Here is a 22,590-nt window from a genome sequence, read left to right as displayed (position 1 = left end):
TACCCAGCATGAGAGTCTGCTCCTCTGATTACTATAGAGGAAACTGGGAGGCACTTCTCTGTTTGCTTCTCTGTAGAATCTTGGATGTACCAGTCAATAGATGTCTGTCTTCCTACATGCAATGCTTTCTATCTGGTGTATAAGCTTTTCTGCAATACTAATGCTGATGATACACGAAGAGTCATATACCACAATGTGTCTGTGTGACTTTGCCTGAGAAATTAATTTATGAATTTTTCTGTTTCCTTTTTCCTGACCTGCAGATAAGAAACAATTTTAGACATTACTTTCTATCTTCAGTGCCTCTCAAGATAGCCTACGATGTTATCACCTGGGTTGTCACTCAACTGGCAGTGTGCTATACTGTTGCACCATTTGTTATGCTGGCTGTTGAACCCACTATTAAGTTTTACAAGTAAGTCCTCTCCTCTTGACTCATATTTTTCAGACTGGCACAGGCTCTTATTAAATAACCCAAAACCACACTTAAAGGCACTTGACATTCCATCAAATTTGAAAGGAGTTCAAAAAGGATGCTCAATAATTTGGTGATTTTTGTACTCCTGTAGCTTAACAAAATGACAATAATGCCGATGTAGAACACTTCCCCTGTACTTCTCAGCCTTTGTGTCCTTATGTGTCTTTTCACATACTCAGTTTCCTTTTTCAAAGCAGTTGAGTCTTGACCATTAACAGTGGCCAAGGTTGGAAAGGTTAAGAAACGTGTGAGTTGGCAGTAGGAAAAACTTTATGAGAAAGCACCAGGTTTCCAGCTGCTGAATGCATAGAACAGGAGATATGATCGGTCAGGAGGAGATAAAGAAGATGCCTGACAGAGCATTACTTCTTTAAATCAGTATTCTTTTCATTATGTATACTTAATAGGAAGTGATTACTTCCTTAGGTTCCTTAAAAATAGGAGAACACTGGTGTTGCAGAGTATATCAAATATACTCTAATTAAAATAACTCAAAATAGAGAAATCGAAAAAATAATTTGCAAAGGGAGAATAGACTACATTGCTTTACTTTTCTTCCATTCTACGGTGAACTGCCAACATAGAGTACCAGGTTTTGGTTAAGAAGGTTTTGGTCCTCTAACATAAAAGGCATAAAACTGGTAGTCAAGAAGCTGATGTTAGTAAGTCTGTTTGAAGGGGGTTGGATTTTGACATTTCCTGTTCCTGTTTCTTGAAACATTTGATTTCAACACAGAAAGCTTACCATATAAAACTTACTCCAGATCTTTCTTAGTTTCATTCCTTAATTTTTTTTTTTCCTAGTGATTTTGAACATAGTTAACATTTAAACTTCAAGACTGCTAAGCAAGGAAATTGTAGGCCTTTGGCCCACAGCATGAGTTTTTGGAATGATGCACACTTAGCAGTGGTGTTAAGCACTTTACAAAGATACTAAGAACTATGGTAAGAAACATAAACAAGACCATAAAAAGGTGCATCTCTTTTTAAGGGTGGACCATACTGCTTCTAAACATCATCCTCCCCAGGCTGCCAGGGCCCCATGTAATTTGTTTAAATATTTTTTATTTCTATTCCATCTCCTGTATACAAAGTATTTGAAATAACCCCCCCTGATGTTTAATAAGATGCCAAATAAAGATATCTCTGAGTAGAAACCTGTTTCTGAAGTTGCCTTCAGAAACAGCCCTTCTGTGAGCCTGACATTCCCCAATTAAAAGTTGAGTGTTTTGATTTATTTCAAATCTCAACAATTGGTTTTAGGTTTTTTCTGTCTGACATTTTTTTTAATTAACTGGCAGAAATTTTATGTCCTAAGCATGAAAGATGTTTCTTCAGAATGTAGCCTTGTATACTTTAACATTTAAAGAAAGATGGGCTGAATAATTCTGGGGTTGAATTACATTGCTTAATCTGAGTCATCAGACTTTGGATTGCACAGTTTGCTGATTGATTCTTTACCTCATTAACATCCCTGGCAACATTTTTGTTGATACCAGCAGATATTACATACATAGGCTGTGAGAAATTCAAGGGTGTATTTTTGTGCTTTCTAGGTCAGGTTCATACTTTCTGCACATATCTCTTAGCACTAAATTCTGCATGGGCTTACTGAGGTTTCACAGTTCATGTTCTGACCCGCAAAAAATGTAATATTCTTTTTCTGCTTTTGTTCCCAGGTCTATGTATTTCCACATGCACATTCTAAGCATCTTGGTTTTGCTCTTGCTGCCAATCAGACCTCAAGCTCACTCCATAAGAAAGGCTCAGAATGAGGCCATGCTGAACTCTGTTAAAAGAAAAGACAAATGATGACTACAAGGAAAATTGCCAACACTGGGAAATCAAGCTGTCATATTGGAAACAAAGAAAGAAGAAAACTGGGTGGGATGAGGGTCAAACTACAAGACAAGTGGCATTTCTATTGCTTATCTTAAAATCTTACTGGACAGGGCAGAAAAGAGCCTGAATGACTATATTTCAGATTATTTCAGTTAACAGAGATTTTGCAGGCAATGTTTACAGGCTCCTTGGGCATTTTGACTTTTTTAATAAATATTTTTATGAAGTGTTTTTATATATTTAAGCTTTTTCAGAGGCATTTTTGCTCTTTTACAGAAATATGCAACTATTAATCAATAAATAATCTTGTGATTAGAGGACAGGAAGCAGCTTGTAAAGAGTTAGACCAGCTGCCTGATAGCCTGGTGCTGTGGGCAGCTGGCAGGGGAAGCTTTTCATCTTTTGGCTATAGAAAGAGATAGTGCAAGTAGAAAACTACAGACATGGGGTTGCTCAAGGTGCTGGCACTGACTTTGGCCCTGGCAGGGAGAAGGGGGAACAGGGCTTTCCTAGGCAATCTCCAGAGCAGGGACTGCAGCCTGAGCTTGGTAGCAAGAGTATTTCACGTCCTTCAGTGTGACACCTGCTGGCAATGAAGGTGAGACAAGTCCCTTGGGGAATAGGTATTGGGAAACACTTGCAACTGGCAAAGCCAAAATCTAAAACCAAATAAAAGTAAAACAAAGGCATGGGGAAACCCAGCCTAGAGTGAAATAAGTGATATTTGCCCTGTGGTCTGTAGAGTTGTACTTATCTAATGACACAGCTGATGCTTGTTGCTACATCAGCTTTACTTTGTAGTTTCAGCATGATGCAGCACTTCCATTTTAGTATCAAAATAACTGGGGAGTCATGCAGGTTTAGTGTTTTAAGGCTTGCAGTTATGGGTTAAATCTGGAGAAGGTTTTTAATGGATCAGACTGTTCTACTCAGAAACTTCCAGTCTCATGGAGTGGTTACTTTGCAGGAGGATGACACAAATCTGAAACCTGAACAGTAATTATCATAATCATAATAAGTCATCCTCTGCAAAATATGTGTTGTGATATGAGCATCACAAGAGTCTAGACCAAGTCCTTATATGATCTTGACATGTGGCTTGGCCTGTTTATGCAAGTTGCCCTGCTTGTAAAGTCCTTGGCTTACAGAGATATTTTGCGACTTTAATTTCTAAGAGCTTATTTGTGCATTGAGATAACCTGTAAAATGCTGTGTCAGGGGGGTTTAATTTTTTTGAAACCCACTTACCCCAATAGAACAAGCTATTGTGACACATCAAAACCAACTAAGACATTTTTTAAATGACTGAGGAATGTGTTTGTTAGGATTTTGTAGAAGCAATTCTCATGTTAAAGTATTGGTGTAACCACTGCTTTATGGTCATTTAATTGATGTGTGAATCCACAAAGAATCTGCTGTTTACTACATTCTGATTTTTGTGTCGGATTAAAATTTAGCAGAATCCTAATGTTTTGGGAAGAAACAAATCAGTGAAACCAAAACAAGTTCCATAAAAAAGGTTGATTTTTTTTTTTTTTTCCTGAGGGAATATTTTATCCTGTGACCACCTCAGAACGTAGAGCACAGTTCATGGCAGGGTATATTTGGCAATATATTTTGAGGGCAATGTGGGATTAAAAGGTTGATCTGAATAAACAAGTTGCTGTCACTGCCTGGCATTATTCAACACAAACTTACTGAGTCTAATGTGGAAATGGGTGAATGGGTCCTCCACACTTGTGAGGGAAAATGTTCAGGTCTGCTGGATTCTACAGAGCGCCTGGGCTTTACATCCTACAACATGGAGACAAGATGATCCCTGGTTTTGTGATCTAGTTTTCATGGCAGCTTTACCCTTAACTTGGCCAGTCCTTGTTTATCCTCAAGCATGTGCTCTCCTTGTGGCACTAGCCACAGCTGCATCTTGAGCATCTAACTTTTCCCTGTGCCAGCCATGTTTCTTGTGGGAGAGAACCAGGGCTCATCTCTGGGGAGAGCTTCCCAGGGCCTTGGGCATTGCTGGCCATGGGATCTAATCTGTATTTAAAGAAGCAACAGCTCAGCAATTTTCACTGTGGACTGGAACCATGAAGTCCCTTCTTTTACTGTCCTGTAAGCTGTCCCTGTCCTTCAGCATGTTCCTGTGTGTCCCTTTGGAGCAGGCCAAGCAATGGAGACAGAGCAGAAGTGGGATAGATAGTGGGTAGATGTTTTTCTTCCCTTTTAGGCTGCTCTGTTCTGAATGCATACATTGCACATAGCTGGGATTTTTGCATCACTTAAAATGAGGTAGGTGGGTGAGAAGGCCATAGATTTTTACTCTCTTTGTAGGTGTTTGCATAAATGTGCACTTGCCTCTTTCTTGCACATTTAAAAGCAGGCTCAGCAAACTATATCTGGATCCTTTCTTGGAAATACAGGTTGAAATACCTACACCCAAGAAAGTTTAGTGGTAGAATTCCTATCAGTGGGGTCACTGTCTCTGATATTTAAAGCCTTTATCTCCCTATTCTTCAACTGGAGACTTGAGAAAAACATTTTACTGGCTGCAGTAGTAAAGGAACAAATGGAAACTTGCCATGAAAATCTAGAAGTGTGTTACAAGGGATGTCTGTAGCCCACATGTGGACAGAGGAACACCATGTTCCTCCTCCTTGTCCAAGATGAAGCGATATGCACGGTTGCTTATAGAAATATCAAACGTTCTTTGAGGTACTGTTCTCTTTTCTTACATCACTGAATTGATGTGCTTCTGCTCTTGGCTCTCTAGAGGCGTTCCACTGTGATACAAAGTGGGAAGCTTTGCCTGACATCTCAGCGTGAATACGAATGCACAGTATGTGCTTTAAAACATGTTCTTTTGTGTGACATCAGTCTCCTGCTCCCTTTCTTCTTGGAGACGGCAGTAATAATATGCATGAAGTGTTTGGATTTGCTCCGGGTGGAAACCGCAGCCTCCCGAGTGATGATGAACGTTTGCTGCGTTACATTTACGAGCAGTGCCCTCTGTGGGCGACCGGGCCAAGGCAAACACTCGAGTCAAGACTGAAGTGTACCGAGTGCGGGGCACTGCAAATGCCTAGGGTTTTGCAGCAGTGCTAACTGTAGGACAGCTGGTGGTTTTCATGATAGCAAATACGTTTTGCTTTGGGGTAGAAGGCCAAGAGAAAGTTAAGACCTAGGTAGATTGGAAAAAACTAGTATTATAGGAGGAAATGCTGCTTGCTGGTAGAAAAGAGGGTGTTTATGTGCCTTAAGAACTTGGGGTACATTTTCATTCACCTAACTCAAATATGGTCTGTGGAAGGAAACTGCAGGATGGGGGAAATCAGTTCTGAGAAGTGCCCTGAGACTGCCCTTAGCACCCAATGTATTGTTCATTCATAGAGTCTCTAGAAGTGAGACCCCAGGCTTGCTTGGAGGCTTTCCTGCTACAGTGTGGTTCCCTGAACATGTAGGTGCTGGCAGTGCAGCTTGCTTGTGAGGCCCTGGCACGAATGGCAGGCCACCAACCCAGGAGCATGCCATGCTCACAGCTGGTTTTCCCAATACCTCTCTCATATGTGGCGCTGATAAATACAGTGTATACAGTGTACTGGGAAAAGAGTTTGGAGTGTACCAAGGCTGAACCAGTCATGGTGGGAAAGGGTGAAGGGAAACACCACAAGGGCCTGGACATACTAAGCTACCCTCACCTTGTCCAGGGATGGAAACTGGTACCCTTCATCAGAAGCATCTTCAGGGGGTGTTGTCACTGCTCTGAGACATACGGATTTCTCTTTGTTCATATTTACTCTTGCTTTGATGACTTCTGTACTAGTGCACTTTAGTTTTTCTGCTTTAATTGTTTTATTTGTGTTTGAGAAACTTGGTGTTACGTGGATCTTTTATATCTGATCAGGGAGATAGACAAACTAAAGGCAACATCAGAATATTGTGAGTATAGGAATAGATAACATGAATACATTCAATTGATATACCTGTCTGTGACTGATGTGTTTTTACCCAGGTACTCTTTAATGATTCCGTGCAGTGTGCAGCAGATGGGGCAGGTTTCCCCTGAAGGTGTCTCAGGAAGCAGCTTGGACAAAAAATGGGAACCCCCCTGACACCCTCTAGCTAGCTTGGTTCACAGCTTCTCCAGGGCAGCCAGGTGAGGGGCTAACCAGAGTGCTTCAGAATAGCTTGGGGTGCTGTGTGATTCCTCCTTTCTTCTTCCACCCTGTGAACATATGTGCAATCCACAGCATCTGTGCACATGCATAAGAGATGTGGAGAGAGAGACAGGAGCAACTTTTGCCCTTGATGTGCAAACCTGAGTGCAGGGCCCCTCTGGTACATGAAATAAGAGACAATCCTCACACAGATTGTGAGCAGAAAGACAGATCACTTTGGGTGGCAGACATAACTGTGTAGGTGGGTACTGCAGGTACAGAGAGATTGTGACAAGGGACCACGAGCAGGGAGCTGCTGCCACAAGAAGGAGCAAAAGGGATTTCTAAAGTGCCAGCATACAGCTTCACGTGTCTGCTGTCAGAGACAACGGCAAGGTTTGCCTGCTGCTTTTGGAGGAGTCCACGCTGGATCCAGCACCCCTGGGGCTCAGTGCAGCCCCTGTATGAATAATGTCTACCATGGTGTAACTACAGGACCTCTGCTGCACCAGCAAAGGGGACTGCAGCCTTGGTCTCTAAGGTACTTGTGTGTGCTTGATTGTCAGTCATGGGCATTTCAGATCCTGGGCTGGATGCTTCTGTGCTTCCCCCCTGCCCCAGTGAAATCAAGAGATGCTCTTAAAAAATGAAACGTCATTAAGAATGTTTAGTGCCCTTATATTTGCCCTCTGACCTCAGTGCCTTTGAAGCCTGCACATTCAAGCCATTCCCAGCTGCAAAGGCCAGAATGCCTTTTGAAAACTACAGCTATCAATAAAACCGTTTCCATGCTGCGCCCAGTCCCTCAATGGGGTTTGTAAATGCTGTAAAGTCACTATGGACAAGGGAGCCAGGATGGGCACGGAAGCTCTCCTCTGTCCTCTCTTCTCCCTCCTTCCTGCCCAGAGTTTCAGCTGGCAGGAAGGACAGTGGCAGAAACTGCCCAGAGGATGGGAAGCAGCAATATTGGTGGCTTTCAGAGAGCTGGCTTCTGCGGAGAGGTTTTGTTTGCAGCCAGCCGAGTGGTCCCAGCGGTGTGCTATTGGCCTGCCTCAATTAGACTTCTTGACTGATGGCCAGTTTAATGAGCCTATGTACAGAGGGTCATTCAACATGGCAATTATACCTATAAATCTATTTGCAGCAGGGCTCGAATAACCTTTTGCACACAGTTCTTCATAAAATGACTGTCTGATTAATTAACATTAATTTATCCTCTGTATGTAACCAGATGCAGTCTGTATGAAAGCCTACGCTCTGATGTGCAGGCACTGTGTGAACTGGGAGGATTTAGGAATGGGAACGGCTCTGATGTTGTTTAAAGCCTCTCTTTAAGGTTCCCCCCCCCCCCCCCCCCCCCATTCCCCCTTTTTCCTCTCTCTCTCTCTGGTCCCAGTTGATTAACATTCCAGGGCAGCATCATATAACAGGGGGCAAAATTCAATTAATTGAATATGAAATATTTATAACCCTACTCTATGTGTCTATCAGAGAAGGGTCCTTAATAGATCTTCTCATTAGCATGGACTGGTGACTCACTTCTCTGCTTTCACAGTCATTTGGAATTAAAATCCAATTAATCTAATGTCCCTGTGAATATTATTAAACTATTTGAAAAACTGCATAGAAGAGATATGAGGCAGGGGGTGAGGGGCTAAGAGAAGAAGAGGGAATATGTCTTGAGCGGATGAAGATTCATTTCTTCTCTATTAAACACGTAGTCTGGAAAGACTAATTCCCTGTTTTCTGGAAAGTGGACAGCTAATTCTTAATATCAAAAGCCTGAGAATGGAAAAATAACTTGCTTTCTACAATCAGAATTGTGTTGTCTTTGAACAGGCAAAGAAATTAATGTCCATTCTTCCTCCCATCTTTCAGGTTGCTCCTAATTCTTGGGTGCTAACGTTAGCCTGAAGCAGCTGACACATTTACACAGAATTTAAGCACCATGAGATATTTTTGGGTCTGATTCCCACCTCTTCAGCAGCATCCAGCTGCCTTAAGTGGCTGTGTGGCTCTGTGGCCAGAGACCCCCACTGCCTGTCTTGGGGATCAGGAGGGTACCACATATCCCTCCTTACCCTTACAGGGAATTTCTCTTCCCTTAGGAAAGGAAGCATGAGGAGAGATGGGGTGAGCTCATACCTTCCCAGAGTGAAAACAATCAGGGCACATAGATCCCTGGGCTGGAGAGCTTTCCTGAACTGTATCCTAGGGACATAGCCTGAAGGAATATTTGTTAAGTATCTCTGTCTCTTCAGTGGATAGGGCATTGACCCGAAACTCAGCAAGAAGGGATTTTAACCATGAATTTCACATACAAACCTTGAGCAGGAGGCAAGTTTCTAAATTGAATATTCCCCTAATGGGAATGACTTGAAGGACAAAATCCTTTGATGACTGAAAGGAATTCAGATACTGCTGCAAGAGCATGTAAGTCAAGAGATAAATATTTTTGAGCTAGAAGAATATTCTGGATATCCCAATACAAAATGTTCCTTGCCAATTTTAAAAACAATAAATTAAAAGATTTATCCACAAAGTTTGTTCTGATTTTGTTTGTTTGCTTTTTATTTTAGGTGGAAGTAGCCTATTCCTTTGAACACTGCCCCTTCCTTTTTTTGTGTTATCTGTTAGCAGCTTAGTCCAAACATTATCACAGAACATAAATACATATTAAGATGCAACTACTATACATCCCAATGTATTTATGAAGCCTTACAAAGCTGGACTTTAGAGAGACTAAATGTATTACCCATGCCACAGAGGTACGACCTGTAGGAGACACTTGGCTGCATAGTAATTCTGCTGTACAGACTGCAAACTAGAAGCAAGGAGTACTTGTGTGTATTGGGCAGAGGTCAGACCTTTCCTGATCCTTTCCTTGTTCAGGCTGAGTTGCTCCTTCAACACATCTGGAGTTTTTGTCGCTTTTTAATTGACTAGTTCTAATTTATTTATTGTATCTGGTAAAACTGGAGGCTGCGCCTGTGTGGTACAGTGAAGTACAACACAAAAATCTCAGCTGCTCAAGATTTGATGCAGCAAATAAATAACAGGTGAATATATGTATTTTTAATTTACTGAGGGAAACCTATGCCTCATGTGACCCTATCCCCATTATTGCAACCCTAAAGGCCATCTAGATCTTTTTAAATTTGCTTAATTCACAGGTAGTGAAAATCTCATCAGTGGTTTGGTTTGGTGCTTGTCTGCACTGAGAAACATACTCCCATTCATGATAAATCTGAGTGAGAAGCCTTTTAATGCAAACCATGGCTTTTCAGGAAGCAGAACTCAAGAACTCAAATCTTAACCCTCTTCACACTGGGGAAACCACAGTACCTGGAACATGGTTGCACCTCACAGACAAACCTGGAATGCCCGGAGGGTGTACTGTTGGTCTGCTGGAAGCTGGTGCCACAGCAAAAAGCAGCTATTTGGGCTTGGCAACTTTCTGTACCTGTTTTGTCTGTCTATCAATCTATATCTATTTATTTATTGCTGTTACCTGCAATGATGGATAGAGGGAGGTGGCTGAATCTGAACTTGAGGCTTAAAATTTTATTATCTAAGGCTCTAATTGGGTTTGCTTTTGATTTCAGAAGAGATTGATTTTGGCAGAATTCTCGATACCAATCAAATTAAGATAAGAAAGAAGTTTTTCTTCAGCTCAGTGCTTTTTCTGCAGCTGCTCACTGGATGCTGTTCCCTGGTTATTCTTACTCCCTGTTCCATCCCAGCCAGAGATAAATGTGGCAGCCATTCTGAGTGGCTTTCCTCTCCCTTTGTCTGTTGTTTATGGTCTATGTCCTATCTTCAGCTCCAAGCCCCAGTGGTCAAGGACAAATAGACTTGATTGCCCCTTTTCCTGAGATCTTTGCAGCAGGAAAAGAGAGAAAGGCAATATAAAGTGTACTTGTTCTGTAGCGTGAAGATTGCTCTCCTGCTTTGCACTGGTATAAAATGACTGCTGCTGATGAAGGGCAGTGGAAAATCAAACCTCTTGGTCTTTTCTCCAATCTTCAGTAGTCCCCTGCACACTTCAGGCACTGTGTTAATCATTATAATTTCTTCCACATTGCCACTTTGTCTGCAAACTTCCTTTGAGCAGTGTTTTCTGTTTTGTGCTCTCTTCCAGCAGGCTCCAGCTTTTCTGGAAGCGGCTGCCTGAGCTCTTTCCCAGGGCGAGGATATGCCAGCGAGTGCATCAATCCACTTTTGTTTTCATTATGCCAGCTTCCTGCAAAGTTTTCAAATTAATTTTAATGCCTCCCTCAATTTTAAGGCCTATAAAAAGACATTGGTTCTGCCTAACTTGGTGAACTGGGACCCATTCAGGAATCTGGAGGATGCTTTTGCCTTGGTGCCGGAGGTAACTGTTTCCCCTGCCTACATTCAGCATGTTCCTGGCAGTATTAGTTTGAAAACATCCGGACCCTACCCCAGCATCCTCCAACGGTCAGAGGATGAGCTACACTTCAGATGTCATACCTCTGCCCTATGCTGCCCTGGGTCAGACTTTTGTGAGCCTTGTGCCTGTGTCCCCATGCTTGCCTGGCTTCTCAGGCCTGGGGTTGTCCCTCAAAAGCCCATCTGAAGCTGGGGTAGAGCACTGAGGTGACATGGATTTCCCAGGCAAGGCCAAAAGAATATGTTTAAATAAAGGATTTGGTCTGTGTCTGGACTGCAAGCCTAAAGGGTGCAGATTGTGAGGACTTATGATAGCTTTAAACTAGCAGAAACAGGGACCTTGACATGGGCTCAGAGTTGGTAGAGGTGAGGGGGGTGAAGACATCCCTGTATCTATGAAAGCTGTCTATGTTGCATGCTAGGTTAGGAACCTATGACTTGTGGATGCTTGAAGGTCTGTGGACAACTGCCAAGATTTCCGTGAGGAAAAGGCAAACCTGATGTTAGCCTTACATTTGTGATCTAAACATCTTCACTGACAGTGGAAATATGGTTAGTGGCCTAGAGACTGAAAACAAAAAAGCTCACCATAGCACGGAAAGGGCAAGATATTGATGAATGGGTCCCACAGCCTACTTTCCATGTCTTATTCAGGCTTGTAAGGGACCCTGGAACTGAAGTTGGCAAAGTGTCACTGCCAGAGCATGGGTATTGGGTGGAAGAGACCAGAAGAGAGCCTCCCACTTCCTGCTGTCTCCCAAGTACCTTTCACAGTTCAGGTGTTTTCAATAACAGAAGAAACTTCTATAAACTTTCTATTTAGAACAAAGAAAGAGCAAAAGCTGCCAGTTTTCCTGTTAGCTAATGCCTCGTGGTCTCAACTCTGACTTTATCTGGTGCATCGGGAGTCTTTCCCCAGTCAGATGGTACAAGCCGCTACTCTGCCAGTGCCCACCTTCTACTCCACAGCCTCACATGAGGCTGAGACCTAGGTGGTTAAGATATAGCCCACTTATTTATTTATTTATTTTCCCTTCCCAGCATCAGGCTGCAAAGAAAATACCTTTTCAGCTCTCATATTATTACCCATATGGATGGCACCTTCAGCGTGCTCCATTCATTGCTATAATAGCTGCACCTGTGTATAGCACGGGTGCTGGAGCTGCGGCAGCTGTGGACTGTAATTGCAAAACATTATTTTCTGCTTCTCCCTGAAAGCTTTTTTTTGCCCTTCCCCTGTCGGTGTTGCTGTGAGAGTCCATTTATAATGACTGCAGACCTCTTTCTTTCCGCAGGGATCCCTCTTCCTATTATGCCTATTTCTATATGCTGATGTTCTTCAAACAGCATCCATGTGAGTGCATGTACCATCTCAGATCTGTATGTGCCCAGCAAGTGCCTGGTGGTGCCCAGGCTGGATGGGGTGCTTGCTGCAGGACCTGTTCCTGAATGGTCATTGCTGCTGCTCTGGGCAGCAGGCTTTTACGTGGGTCAACATGGAGGCTCTGAGATGAGGAATTCATTTGTTCCTTGAATATTCTTCCCCTGGGTGCCCGCATTACTAAGAATCAATTTAGTACTTTGGGGCCTGGATTAATGCAAGTGCCAATGGAGCATGCACAGAAGAAAGGAGGAGGGTAGAGTGGGGGGAATAGGGGAATATCCAGAACACAGCTAGCAACTCTTAAAAATGAAAAATACAGAGATAGAGTGCTTTAACAGCAAAATTTGTTCATTTGTTTTCAGTCCTCTCAGCTATCATGCTAAATTCAGTTCACCGAAAGGCAGCTAGCTAGTCAGTGTTTCAGGTTGTGCCTTATAAATCAAGGCTGTAGCAAGGAATTTGAAATGTATATTGATGCTGGCTGTTCTCTTACCTCCTGCTGTAATGAATTCATGTCTGCAGACAACAGACACAATTATTATGGAAATTACACACACACACAAACACTCAGAGGAAAACAGGGGCTTTTTTTCCAGATCTCTTGCTTTACTGCTCCTAGCCCAGGCCTCCAGCACCTGACAATGCTGTCATGGCTGATGGCAGGATTTTGCCCACCTTCTCAGGCAGCTTTTGGAGGACATCACCTATGGTCCGCCCCATGCAACTGGTGTATGGGTGGGCTACCATCACCTCCCAGCCTGGTGCCCCAAGGCAGAAGCATAGAAGCTGGGTGTCCAGCTCAGGGCTGCATCGCAGCAAGCAGTATGGGAGACAACCCGGAATCCACTAGTCGCTCCTTAGAAAATTGTTGTAGTTAAATTAGACAAACAAAACCAAATCCCACAAAGCGTTCAAGCACAAAGTGGTGAGGGTGGCAAGGCTGCCCGGAGAAGCTGTGTCTGCCCCATCCCTGACAGTGTTCAAGGTCAGGTTGGGATGGACTTTGAGTAACCAGGTCTGCTGGGGGATGCCCTTGCCCACGGCAGGGGGTTGGAACTGGTTGAGCATTTCCCAACCGCAACCATTCTATGATGATTCTATCATTGTACGGCTGTGGTGAAGGCAATCAAAGAGCGAGTGCACAGGACTGATGTGCGGAAAAGCTGCGCGCTCCGTGCCCCTTACCCGGCCCCTCCACTGCATTTGCTCAGGGGCTCAAACCCTCGGCACAATGCTCCTGGTGCGGCATGACGTCAAAAGGAAGCTCCCTCAGAGCGTCACACCACCGATCCCGGCGGCTCGTCCCTGCTGTCCCGGCAGGTGGCACTGCTCCCTCAAGAATTTGGGAGCGGACGGCAAAACCCCTACCAGCCACCAGCGAGTTCTGTGCTGCAAAACCGGCTGAAAACGAGGGCAGAGCGCTGGGGCCCTTTTGCCTTTCTTCCCTGCTTTTCACAGCGAAACGCACACGTATTCTTCTTTCCAGTGCGTTTAAATGAACCCTGAAGCTTTCCTTTCTGTGCCTAACAGGGAGAATGAACAGGGCTTCAGCTCATTACCAGGTTAGATATGAGAGAAGGCACATGGGTATTTTCAGCACTGCTAACCGCCAGTGATACACAATCATCAGCAAAAGGGTACCGACGGCTTCAATACTGCAGCTTGCACATAGATGGATTTAGCTCTTCTTGATCTGAAGCAAATGCATTTGTTCCTCTTCCAGCCCCAAAGACAAGTTATGAAGCTTTTCTTAAAACCTCAGGTTGTGATTTATTTAGGTCTTTTTTCCCTCTCCTTTGCATACTGTTTTTTTTTATTATTATTTTATTTGCCTAGCATTATGGGCTCTTCATTGCTTGCTCTTTGTTAGTGCCCCAAAAGGTTAAGGCAAGGGCAGGAGTGCAGTGGAGGCATTTCAATGAGGCAGGGTAAAAAAGCCTCACAAGACAAATTGTCCAGATAACGATACATCTGTGTGCTGCATACAAACCCTCCTTGAATGCCACAACTTCATGAGAGTTGCTGTACCACGAGCTAGAAAGGCTTAGTGTATTCAAAGGCTTTTTTTTAGGGTAGTTTATATGGAGGTTTCCTTAATTCAAACTTCTTTGGGCTGCACATGTACATGAAAGCTGTTCTGCAAGTGCAAGTGAGGTACTGATGGGGTTGGATGGTGGCATTGGTGCAAAAAGTGCTTTCTAACATTCTGTGTGTTTCATGGCTTCCTGCATTTCCAACCCAGAAATGCTAGTGAGGAGCATGTGCAAATTTTGCCTTTTCTCTCATGTCCTTTGAAAATGACACCCCAAATTCACTGTAGACATTTTACTGAAGAGGCCACATACCTGTGAGGGACAGGCATGAGAGTCTGTGGCCAGCTGACCTCCATCTAGTGCATTGTCTTGCTCGTCCCCTATGAGTTTAGTGTGTATGGCAGTGGCAAGATAAGGAGCCCCACAGAAGAAAGCACTCTGCTGAGCACAGAGCCAGCACAGCAGCAAGGGCAGCCTCCCTCCCACCCCACTGGGGCAGAGTGTGCACTGCTCACCTCTGGAGGCACCCCAGACCTGCACACAAGGTAGATTGTCATATGGACCATCCCTTGGGATGCTTGGACACTGTTTTGAGCCTGCCAGCATGGGTGTCAGTTAACATTAAGTGCCTCAGACACTAGGCTGAGGCCATGAATTGCTTCCACAGAGGCTGTTGAGTGCCATTACAGAGTAGTGATGCTTGGTCAGTAGCTTGCCAGGCTGAAACTGCAACCTGGTGTACAGAGGTGATGGATTCCCACCTCATCTTGCTCATCACCACTCCCCTCAGCTTCCCTGGCTTGTTTTGAAAAACAATTTTACAAACCAACAGGACAATGCTCAGAAATCTTCCATGTGGGGGGAACAGCTTCATCTGCATTTCAAAAATGACTGAGTCCTTGAACTTTCTTCTGTTGCTGCTCACATTTTTCTGCTTGTGGGGTAATTCAGACAGGGGAGTCATAAACAGAGAATTCTATTTCATAGAATCATTGACTCATAGAATGGTTTGGGTTGGAAGGGACCTTAGAGAACATCCAGTTCCAACCCCCCTGCTATGGGCAGGGACACCTTCCACTAGGCCACATTGCTCAGAGCCTCATCCAACCTGGCCTTGAACACTGCCAGGGGTGGGGCAGCCACAGCTTCTCTGGGAAACCTATGCCAGCACCCTCACAGGAAAGAACTTCTTCCTAATATATAACCTAAATGTACAGTCTTTCAATTCAAAGCCATCTCCTTCTTGTCTGTTCTGGAAAGCTGCTCTAAGGTCTCCCAGGAGCCTTCTCCAGGCTGAAATATCAATTTCCTTTGAAAGTGTATTTTTTCAAAACCTATTTCCTAATTAAGAAGTTAATTGCAAGGCAGAGCAAATCTTTGGGTGTAAACTGGCTTTACTGGTGGGTCTGTGTGACCACAGCATTTTTGTGCCTTTATTTCAGAGAGGAAATCTTAAAGGATGAGGGAGGCATACAGTTTGGTCATGATACAGCAGTTCTTACCTCCACGTTGCTGGCTAAAACCAGCTGAGGGCTGTGTGGATAGCTGTTACCATCTGTTGGTTGTGAAATGATTTGATAGTTTTGAGTTGTGTTTCTATGGGATGAGTTTCTATTTTACAAGAAAACACCAGTGAAACAGGCGCTCTTGCTAATCGTTAGAGAGGACAGAGATTGAATAGATGATGGAAACTGAATTTCTTTCTCATCTAGCTCTTGTCAACACTGAGTGAAAAATAGAGCAGGCCTCGAATCAGGAAAACATCTTCATCAAATTTTGAACTTTAAAAGTTATTTTCATTGTGCAGCAGCCAGAATGTTGAGGTTTTTTATTTCTTGTGAAATAGGCCACAGCATCCTTTAATGAAATTTGTAGCAGAATAACTCTTGAGATATTAAATTTACTGAAAGTAATCTTTTTATTTTTTTCTTTTTTTTCAGAGAGCAAAACCACTCAATAGTAACTTCAGTACTAATTTCATTAAAAATTATGACTCATTTTTTGCAAAAAGGAGGGAAAATCCTGAAAAGTGTAGTTTTTTCCAACTAAAATATATTTAATGGGAAAATATTCTAGTATTCTCAGGTGAAAAATGTGTCTCAGCCATTACTGAATGATCATTCAAAGCCAGGTTTGAGTTTTTTAAGCTATTTATTTTCTTTTTGCATGTTATAATTAGTAGCGACACTGGAAATCAGATCTTTCGCTGACGTTCATTTGAGCTCCCTGCCGTTGCCTGCCTTTGAACATTTTTACAGATTTTGAAGTGATTACACCTTTTTTTTCTTCAGGTTTTCTTTTCTTTTTTTTTTTTTTTGGCATTACAGCTGTTCCAGCAGACTCAAGTGAGGATTAGGATATTAGGATCCTGTTGTGAGCAGTGTTGCACAAGTGCGTAGCAAAGAGCCAGTTGCTGCCCCAGACAGTTTTATAATCAACATAATGAAGGCAGGCAACATTTGGGAGTGGAAGCAGGCAAATGGAGACAAAGGAATTTGTCCAAGATCAAGGCTAAGATGGAATACAGATTTCCAGCATCCTTGTCCATGGTCTGACTCAGGACTGGCCTAGGCTTTCCCACCCTGATCCCTTCTGCAGCATTTTGCAGTTGGGTGGGCTTTTCCTGTGGCCTTCCCTCCCATTTTGCACCACCTTCTGGGGAGCGAGCTCCTTCACTTCTGAGAGGAGATGGCTGCAAGGAGAGGTTGGATGTCAGAAGAGGCTCAGCAGCCAGCTCATTGAGCTGTGAGCCCTATCAGAAGCAGTTGCCGGAGCCAGATGCTTCAGGGGGATACAGAAGAAACCCACAGCAGGCAGTTATGAAATGGCTTACCCCTGGGAAAATTCCCTTTGAACTGCTGTCAATTAAGGGATGACTTGTGGCCTCAAGCACTACTTTTTTTTATTATTAATATTTACTATTTAAATTCTAGATGTTCTTGTTACCCAGACTTGTTCATGCTTGGTCTGTCTCATTTAAGCTAAAACAGCTCCTCAGGGCAGAGTTCTGGTCTTCTTACACTTGTAAATTACCATGTCCTCCCTAAAATTGTGCAGATTGTAATAAATAAAATAGCAGTGCTAGGTTCTTCTTGTTTTAACCAGCCATTCCCAATCTTTACTTCTCTTTTTGGTGCTGGCTAGGCACACTGCTTGGGTTGAATCTTGATCTTCAAAATAAAAGAAAATTGTAATCAAAGAGAACCAAATCCTATCCAAAGAGGTGAGGAACATCTTTGGAATGTCTGTATCTTTGATTCTGTGCCTTTTTGGTTTGGACACCTGAGGTACCAGGTTAGAATTCAGTATCAGAAGTCAGATCTTCAGCCAGGATTGCTTCCCCAACAATGTAGCAGGGGCCCTTCAGAGCACCTAATCGTAGGGGCTGCTCCAGGGCACCTTCCAGACAGGGCTGATTTTGGGGATAGCTTGTAAAGTGGCATGAGCCCCCAGGGCAGAGCTCTGGGGAGGCCATTGCTATCCTCCTACCTACCCCTGGCACTGCAGTCAGACAGGCTGAAACCAGTGTGTGATGGGAGAGGAGGGTTAACTCATCTGTTCCCCAGACTGGGTGAAGGTGATGTAGCTCATTATGAGGTCTTTCCCAAGCTGGTATTTTGGATGACTTTGAAACAACCTATCCTGAAGCTTGCAGAGCTTTTCCCTAAAGTCTGTTAAGTGCTCCAGAAGGTGCTAGTAAACCTGATTTGTGTAAGCACATACAGCAGATTTACTGCACAGTGTGCTTGACAAAGCTTAGTACACTTGCTACAGAGGTGAGAGTGCTGTGAGAGAAAAGCCACCACTGCTTTTGAAAAGGAGGTACCACAGCACTTGCAAAACTTGTGGTCCTGATGCAAGGTGTACTTTATTTAACGTCAAAAAGGGTTTGGCACCTGTACCATAACCCCTTTGGGTCATAACACCTCCACCATGATGTGTGGATGGCTTTTTCTCAGAGCAGGATAAAGTTTTTTTCAGGGCAAGATCAGTTTATTTGATGTGGTAACTTGAGTTAGATTTCACTGTGCTTGTCTAAATGCTGCTAACCTAGCTGTGAAGCAATCGAGGAAACCACATTTCAGCTACACAAATGTTGTGAATTAGGGGAAAAAAAGCCACCCAAATCCAACTCTTTCTGGTCCAGCCTCACTGAGAAAGATTAAGATAAGCAAAACCTCATGTGAACTCTGGCCTAACCCTTGTACCCAGGTCTGGCTGAGATTGAAGAGGAGTCATTTACTGTGGTATGATTGTGAAAATAAGCATCTGGATTGGGGTTCTAGAATGCAGAAAGCCACACTGTGTACACTGTGGTCCTGAGGGCTGAAGCAGAATGAAACACCAATTGTTTTAACAAGTGGATTGCTAGAGCTCTTATTCATCTTCCTTCACTCCTTTCTCTCTACTGCAGCCCCACAGACCAAACCAGGACAGGTCAAGTAGGAAAAGACCTCCTACCCCTATGAGTGCTAACCTGCATCATCAGGGAGAAGTGAGCACACTCCTTGCCTGCTTGGGAGTAATGCTCAGATGCAAGCCTTCACCACAGATGGCTGAAACTGAATTTTCAATTCACTGGGTGTGTTATTTCTACCCCGTTTGAACCAGAAATATGTTTGTTTGAATATTTTCTCTGAAATTTCACTTTTGGAAATTTGCCATGTAGCATTTCAGAACTAGTTCACTTGGTGATTTGTTTAATTTGGGAGCTAATTATTACAATTTTATGGTATTCCCTTGATGTCAGTTATCAGAACTGTCATGATGTAATTGGTAATAGAAATAATAGAAATTCCCATATGAACGACCTAAAAACATTTTGACATTAGATTCTCAAATTTTATTTCAGAACTCCAAAATTTGACCTCAAAATGCCAGCATGTTCTGGGATGAAAGCGCCTAACTTATTTTAATTTAATTTCAGTGGCTTTTTAATGGGACTTTCATTGAGATCATTACTAAAAAGATCTAATTGGGTAAAGCCTTCAGTTTTTCATTAGAAATTTGCACTTAAAATTCTGTTGCCACTACCCTGCACCTGCAGCAGAGCCACTGGGTGAGGTACATGTCTCCATGAAGTCTGGAGGAGAGGTTTTTGCCTGGATCTTAAAGAAATGTTAAAGGCAACATCCTGTTAAGGTTTGATTTAATGCCACAGTGAATTTATCTTATTGTGTCTTTATTTTCTCAGACCTGTCTGGGCTCCAGCTCTCTTCATTAGGGGTTAGCTCAGAAACTGTGTAAGTCACTGTCTACTTACATGTCATACTTGCCTGATCCAAGCCAGGAGGGACTTATGATGTCAATATTAAATATAGTATGAGATATTAACATGTATATATGGTGATGGAGATGAGCGAAAGAGGCATCCTGCCGTATTACCACATCCCTTTCATCACTGCTTCTGAGAGGAACATGGAAAGAGCTGAAGGAGGGATAAGAAGAAGACAAGGTTAGGAGACAGGGCAGCAAGTCTCTAGGTTTAATGTGAATATGGTGAAACTTGAGGTCATTTCAATTTCTGGTGGTAATGAGTTCCATGCCACATAAATCACAGGTCTGTGGGAGAGTGGCTGGGCACTGCTGTCAGGAGGAGATGGATGGCTGCTGGGGAGAGGTGGCCTCCCAGGTGAGTTCGGCTGGCCTGTGCGCAGGCGCAGTGAGCGCAATGAGTCTCTGGCTGCGCTGGAGGGTCTGTGTCCTGCTAGCAGGATGAGAGTGGGCTCCTCCTGCCAGCCTGGCATCCAGAAACCCTTCTCCTGACTGGACCAAGAGCTGGGGTAAACACTGGGATGGCTGAGGCTTGCAGATGGCCCACATGGCTTGCAGAGTGCTGTTGCTGGCCCTTCACATGAGCCTCCTTGTCACAGGACAGCAGCAGGGTGGTAGGGCTGTACTTTGCACCATCACACCCCTGGTTGTCCCCTCCTATCTCTGCACTCTTTGCCCTGTGCTGAGCAGAATAGCAGAGTGAAGATAATGATCCTCATTTATATCAGTTAAGATCTCAGCCCACTCTGGAATTTACTTCATTAGGACTGTAGGCTGAATTTATTTTCATTTCTCCTACTCTAGTGCCTTGCTGCAGTGTAACTGAAGCATCTCTTTTTAGTGTACTAGAGTACCAGGGTTGTCTCTTCTCATTTCTTTTAACCTTCTTCAGCTTTCTCTTCATTCCCTTCCCACTTCTCCTTCTTGCTCTCCCTTTTGGAAGTTGTTTGGATGAACGACTATTCATCACTATTCCCAAGTATTCCCACTATTCCCCAACCTCCGACTCCAGGCATCATCTGGATTCACCAGCTGCTAGCAGTGAAAAGGCAACAGGCAAGGGTGCCTGCCACACTTGGTACATCACTTGGCCTATGGGTCAAACCCTAACCTCTCTGCAGGGGACAAGTGCCTCTCCCTCTTCCCCCAGCTATAGCAGGTCGGAAGATGCCTGGATGGGATAAGAGGTGCTTTGGCTGAAAGAAGGCAGAAAACTCTTGCTCCCCCCAGGGCCAGAAATTAACAAGAGGGTCAAGACCCAAAATTTAAAAAGGAAGGAAGCATGTGGGGACACTGGGAGCAGTGACCATGGCCCATTGTCTTTGGCTGAGAGAGGTAAATCTGCATGTGGTGCCATGTGGCCGTGCATATCCTCTGCTGATATGGTCAAAAGTGGTACTTCATGTCCAGCTGTGTTGTCCCTCTGACCGTGGGCTGGGACAGGACTGCCCTTTGAGAAGGTGTCCCATCTGCAAGGAGGCTGGGTCTTTTCCTTCCCCCTTACTCCCATTTGTGCCTTTGAAGGAGCAAAAGGAAGCAAAAGTAAACTTAATGTGGCCTTTTAAGCGTCATTGCCTCTCAGAGATTTGGCCTCTCCAAGTGAGGGGTACAGGCAACAGGAGCAGCAACCCCAGGGCAGCCCTCCCCATGCAGATAGCTTCTTCCCAATGACATGACACAATGTGGCACAATGCCGGTGCCCACAGTGTCCATCAGCTCCCTGCTCCTCTTCCCATGCTGTGGGCCGTTGGTCAGCTCTATGTCTTGCTGGCTGTGCTGCAGAGTCTCCCCATGCCTCTGACAGCACCGGGGTGGCTGCCAGGGCTACGGGACCTGTTTCAGGGAAGGGAACAGTGCAGTGTCGTTGTTGCCAGGCTCATCAGGTTTTGCCTGGTTTCTGCCATGAGTCGGGTACTGCATCCCTTTCTTTGTCATCCAAGCCCCGGTGCTCCCTCTGCTGGGAAAAGGAAAGAGGTGAAAAGCAACATAAAAAATGCAGGAATGGCCTGAAAAGTGTTAACACAATATTGCATTTTCCACTCCGTCACACACCTGCATAGCTGTAGCTGCAGCACGGCCATGGACACTGACTGCCTATGGATATACAGATATAGTTTTGAGCTTTTTAAAATATACTTTCCAGTGAGTCTGTGCTCTAAAAGAGATGCAAGACCTTTCCTGACAGCCTGGCTTTAATACTGCTTATCTGGCCTTTCTTTTGCCCCTAACATGGGACTTTTCCCAAAATCTGACCCTAAACTTAGGGTGCTGGGCACACAGGTGTTGGCTTAGCACACTCATCACTTCCTGCTCTTACTGCTCGTATAAGATCTTCTGAGGATCCCTAGAAGAAAAGGATTCCTTCACTGGGGGTAACCCTGAGGTATAGATTGCCCTTTTCATGTAACATTGGTGCTGCATTATAACACTAGAAATACCTGTTTTTTAATGAAGGAAATGACAAGGCTTAAATGTATGTGCTAGTGTGGTGCACAAGCCTCTCTCTGCACTTGTGCTATCAACGGACAGGGAGAAAGTGTCCACCAAGCTCTTCATCCATTTTGGATGTGGTAGCAGCACGTTTGCTTCTATAGAAAGCTTTATAGACTTGTTTTCCCATCAATGGGCAGCCCTGACTGCATTAATTCCTTCCATTGAAACAAATGAGTCTGTGGCTGGATCTGGCTGCATGGCCTTCAAGGGAATTCATTCTGTATCTTTCATGTTAGTGATATCTGTGAAAAACAGGAAACTGTTTTCCCATCTCATTCACATAATAGATAAGGTGAGAAATTAGCTGCTGGATGAGCATCCTGGGGGCTGTTCATTTTGTCACAATAAATAAGGCTCTGCTGCTGCTGCCTCCTGTGCACAAGCAGCACACACACACGTGCACACACACGTACATGCACACTCACACTGTCTCTGTCAGGACCAGCTTCTCACTTGAGAGCAGCTCTGCCTCACTGCTACACAGTCCCCAATTTGGAAACATTTTCCTTCCCCAACTCT

General features: G+C 44.0%; 1 protein-coding gene across 2 annotated transcripts in view; it reads left to right on the top strand.

Annotated features, from left to right (window-relative positions):
- MBOAT1 (membrane bound O-acyltransferase domain containing 1) overlaps nucleotides 1–3,979 on the top strand; it is a 55,751-nt gene extending 51,772 nt beyond the window's left edge. For both annotated transcript variants that reach the window (XM_031049731.2, XM_005149966.3), the window contains 2 exons: nucleotides 264–415; nucleotides 2,158–3,979. In XM_031049731.2, coding sequence (XP_030905591.2) covers nucleotides 264–415; nucleotides 2,158–2,290 — 285 coding nt within the window. In that variant the 3' untranslated portion in view covers nucleotides 2,291–3,979. The remainder of the gene's footprint in view (nucleotides 1–263; nucleotides 416–2,157) is intronic.
- Nucleotides 3,980–22,590: the final 18,611 nt, after the last annotated feature.

The sequence above is a fragment of the Melopsittacus undulatus genome, chromosome 1 (genome assembly GCF_012275295.1).
Source record: "Melopsittacus undulatus isolate bMelUnd1 chromosome 1, bMelUnd1.mat.Z, whole genome shotgun sequence".
In the NCBI taxonomy this organism is placed as follows: domain Eukaryota; kingdom Metazoa; phylum Chordata; class Aves; order Psittaciformes; family Psittaculidae; genus Melopsittacus; species Melopsittacus undulatus.
This window is presented reverse-complemented; position numbering and strand designations above follow the sequence as displayed.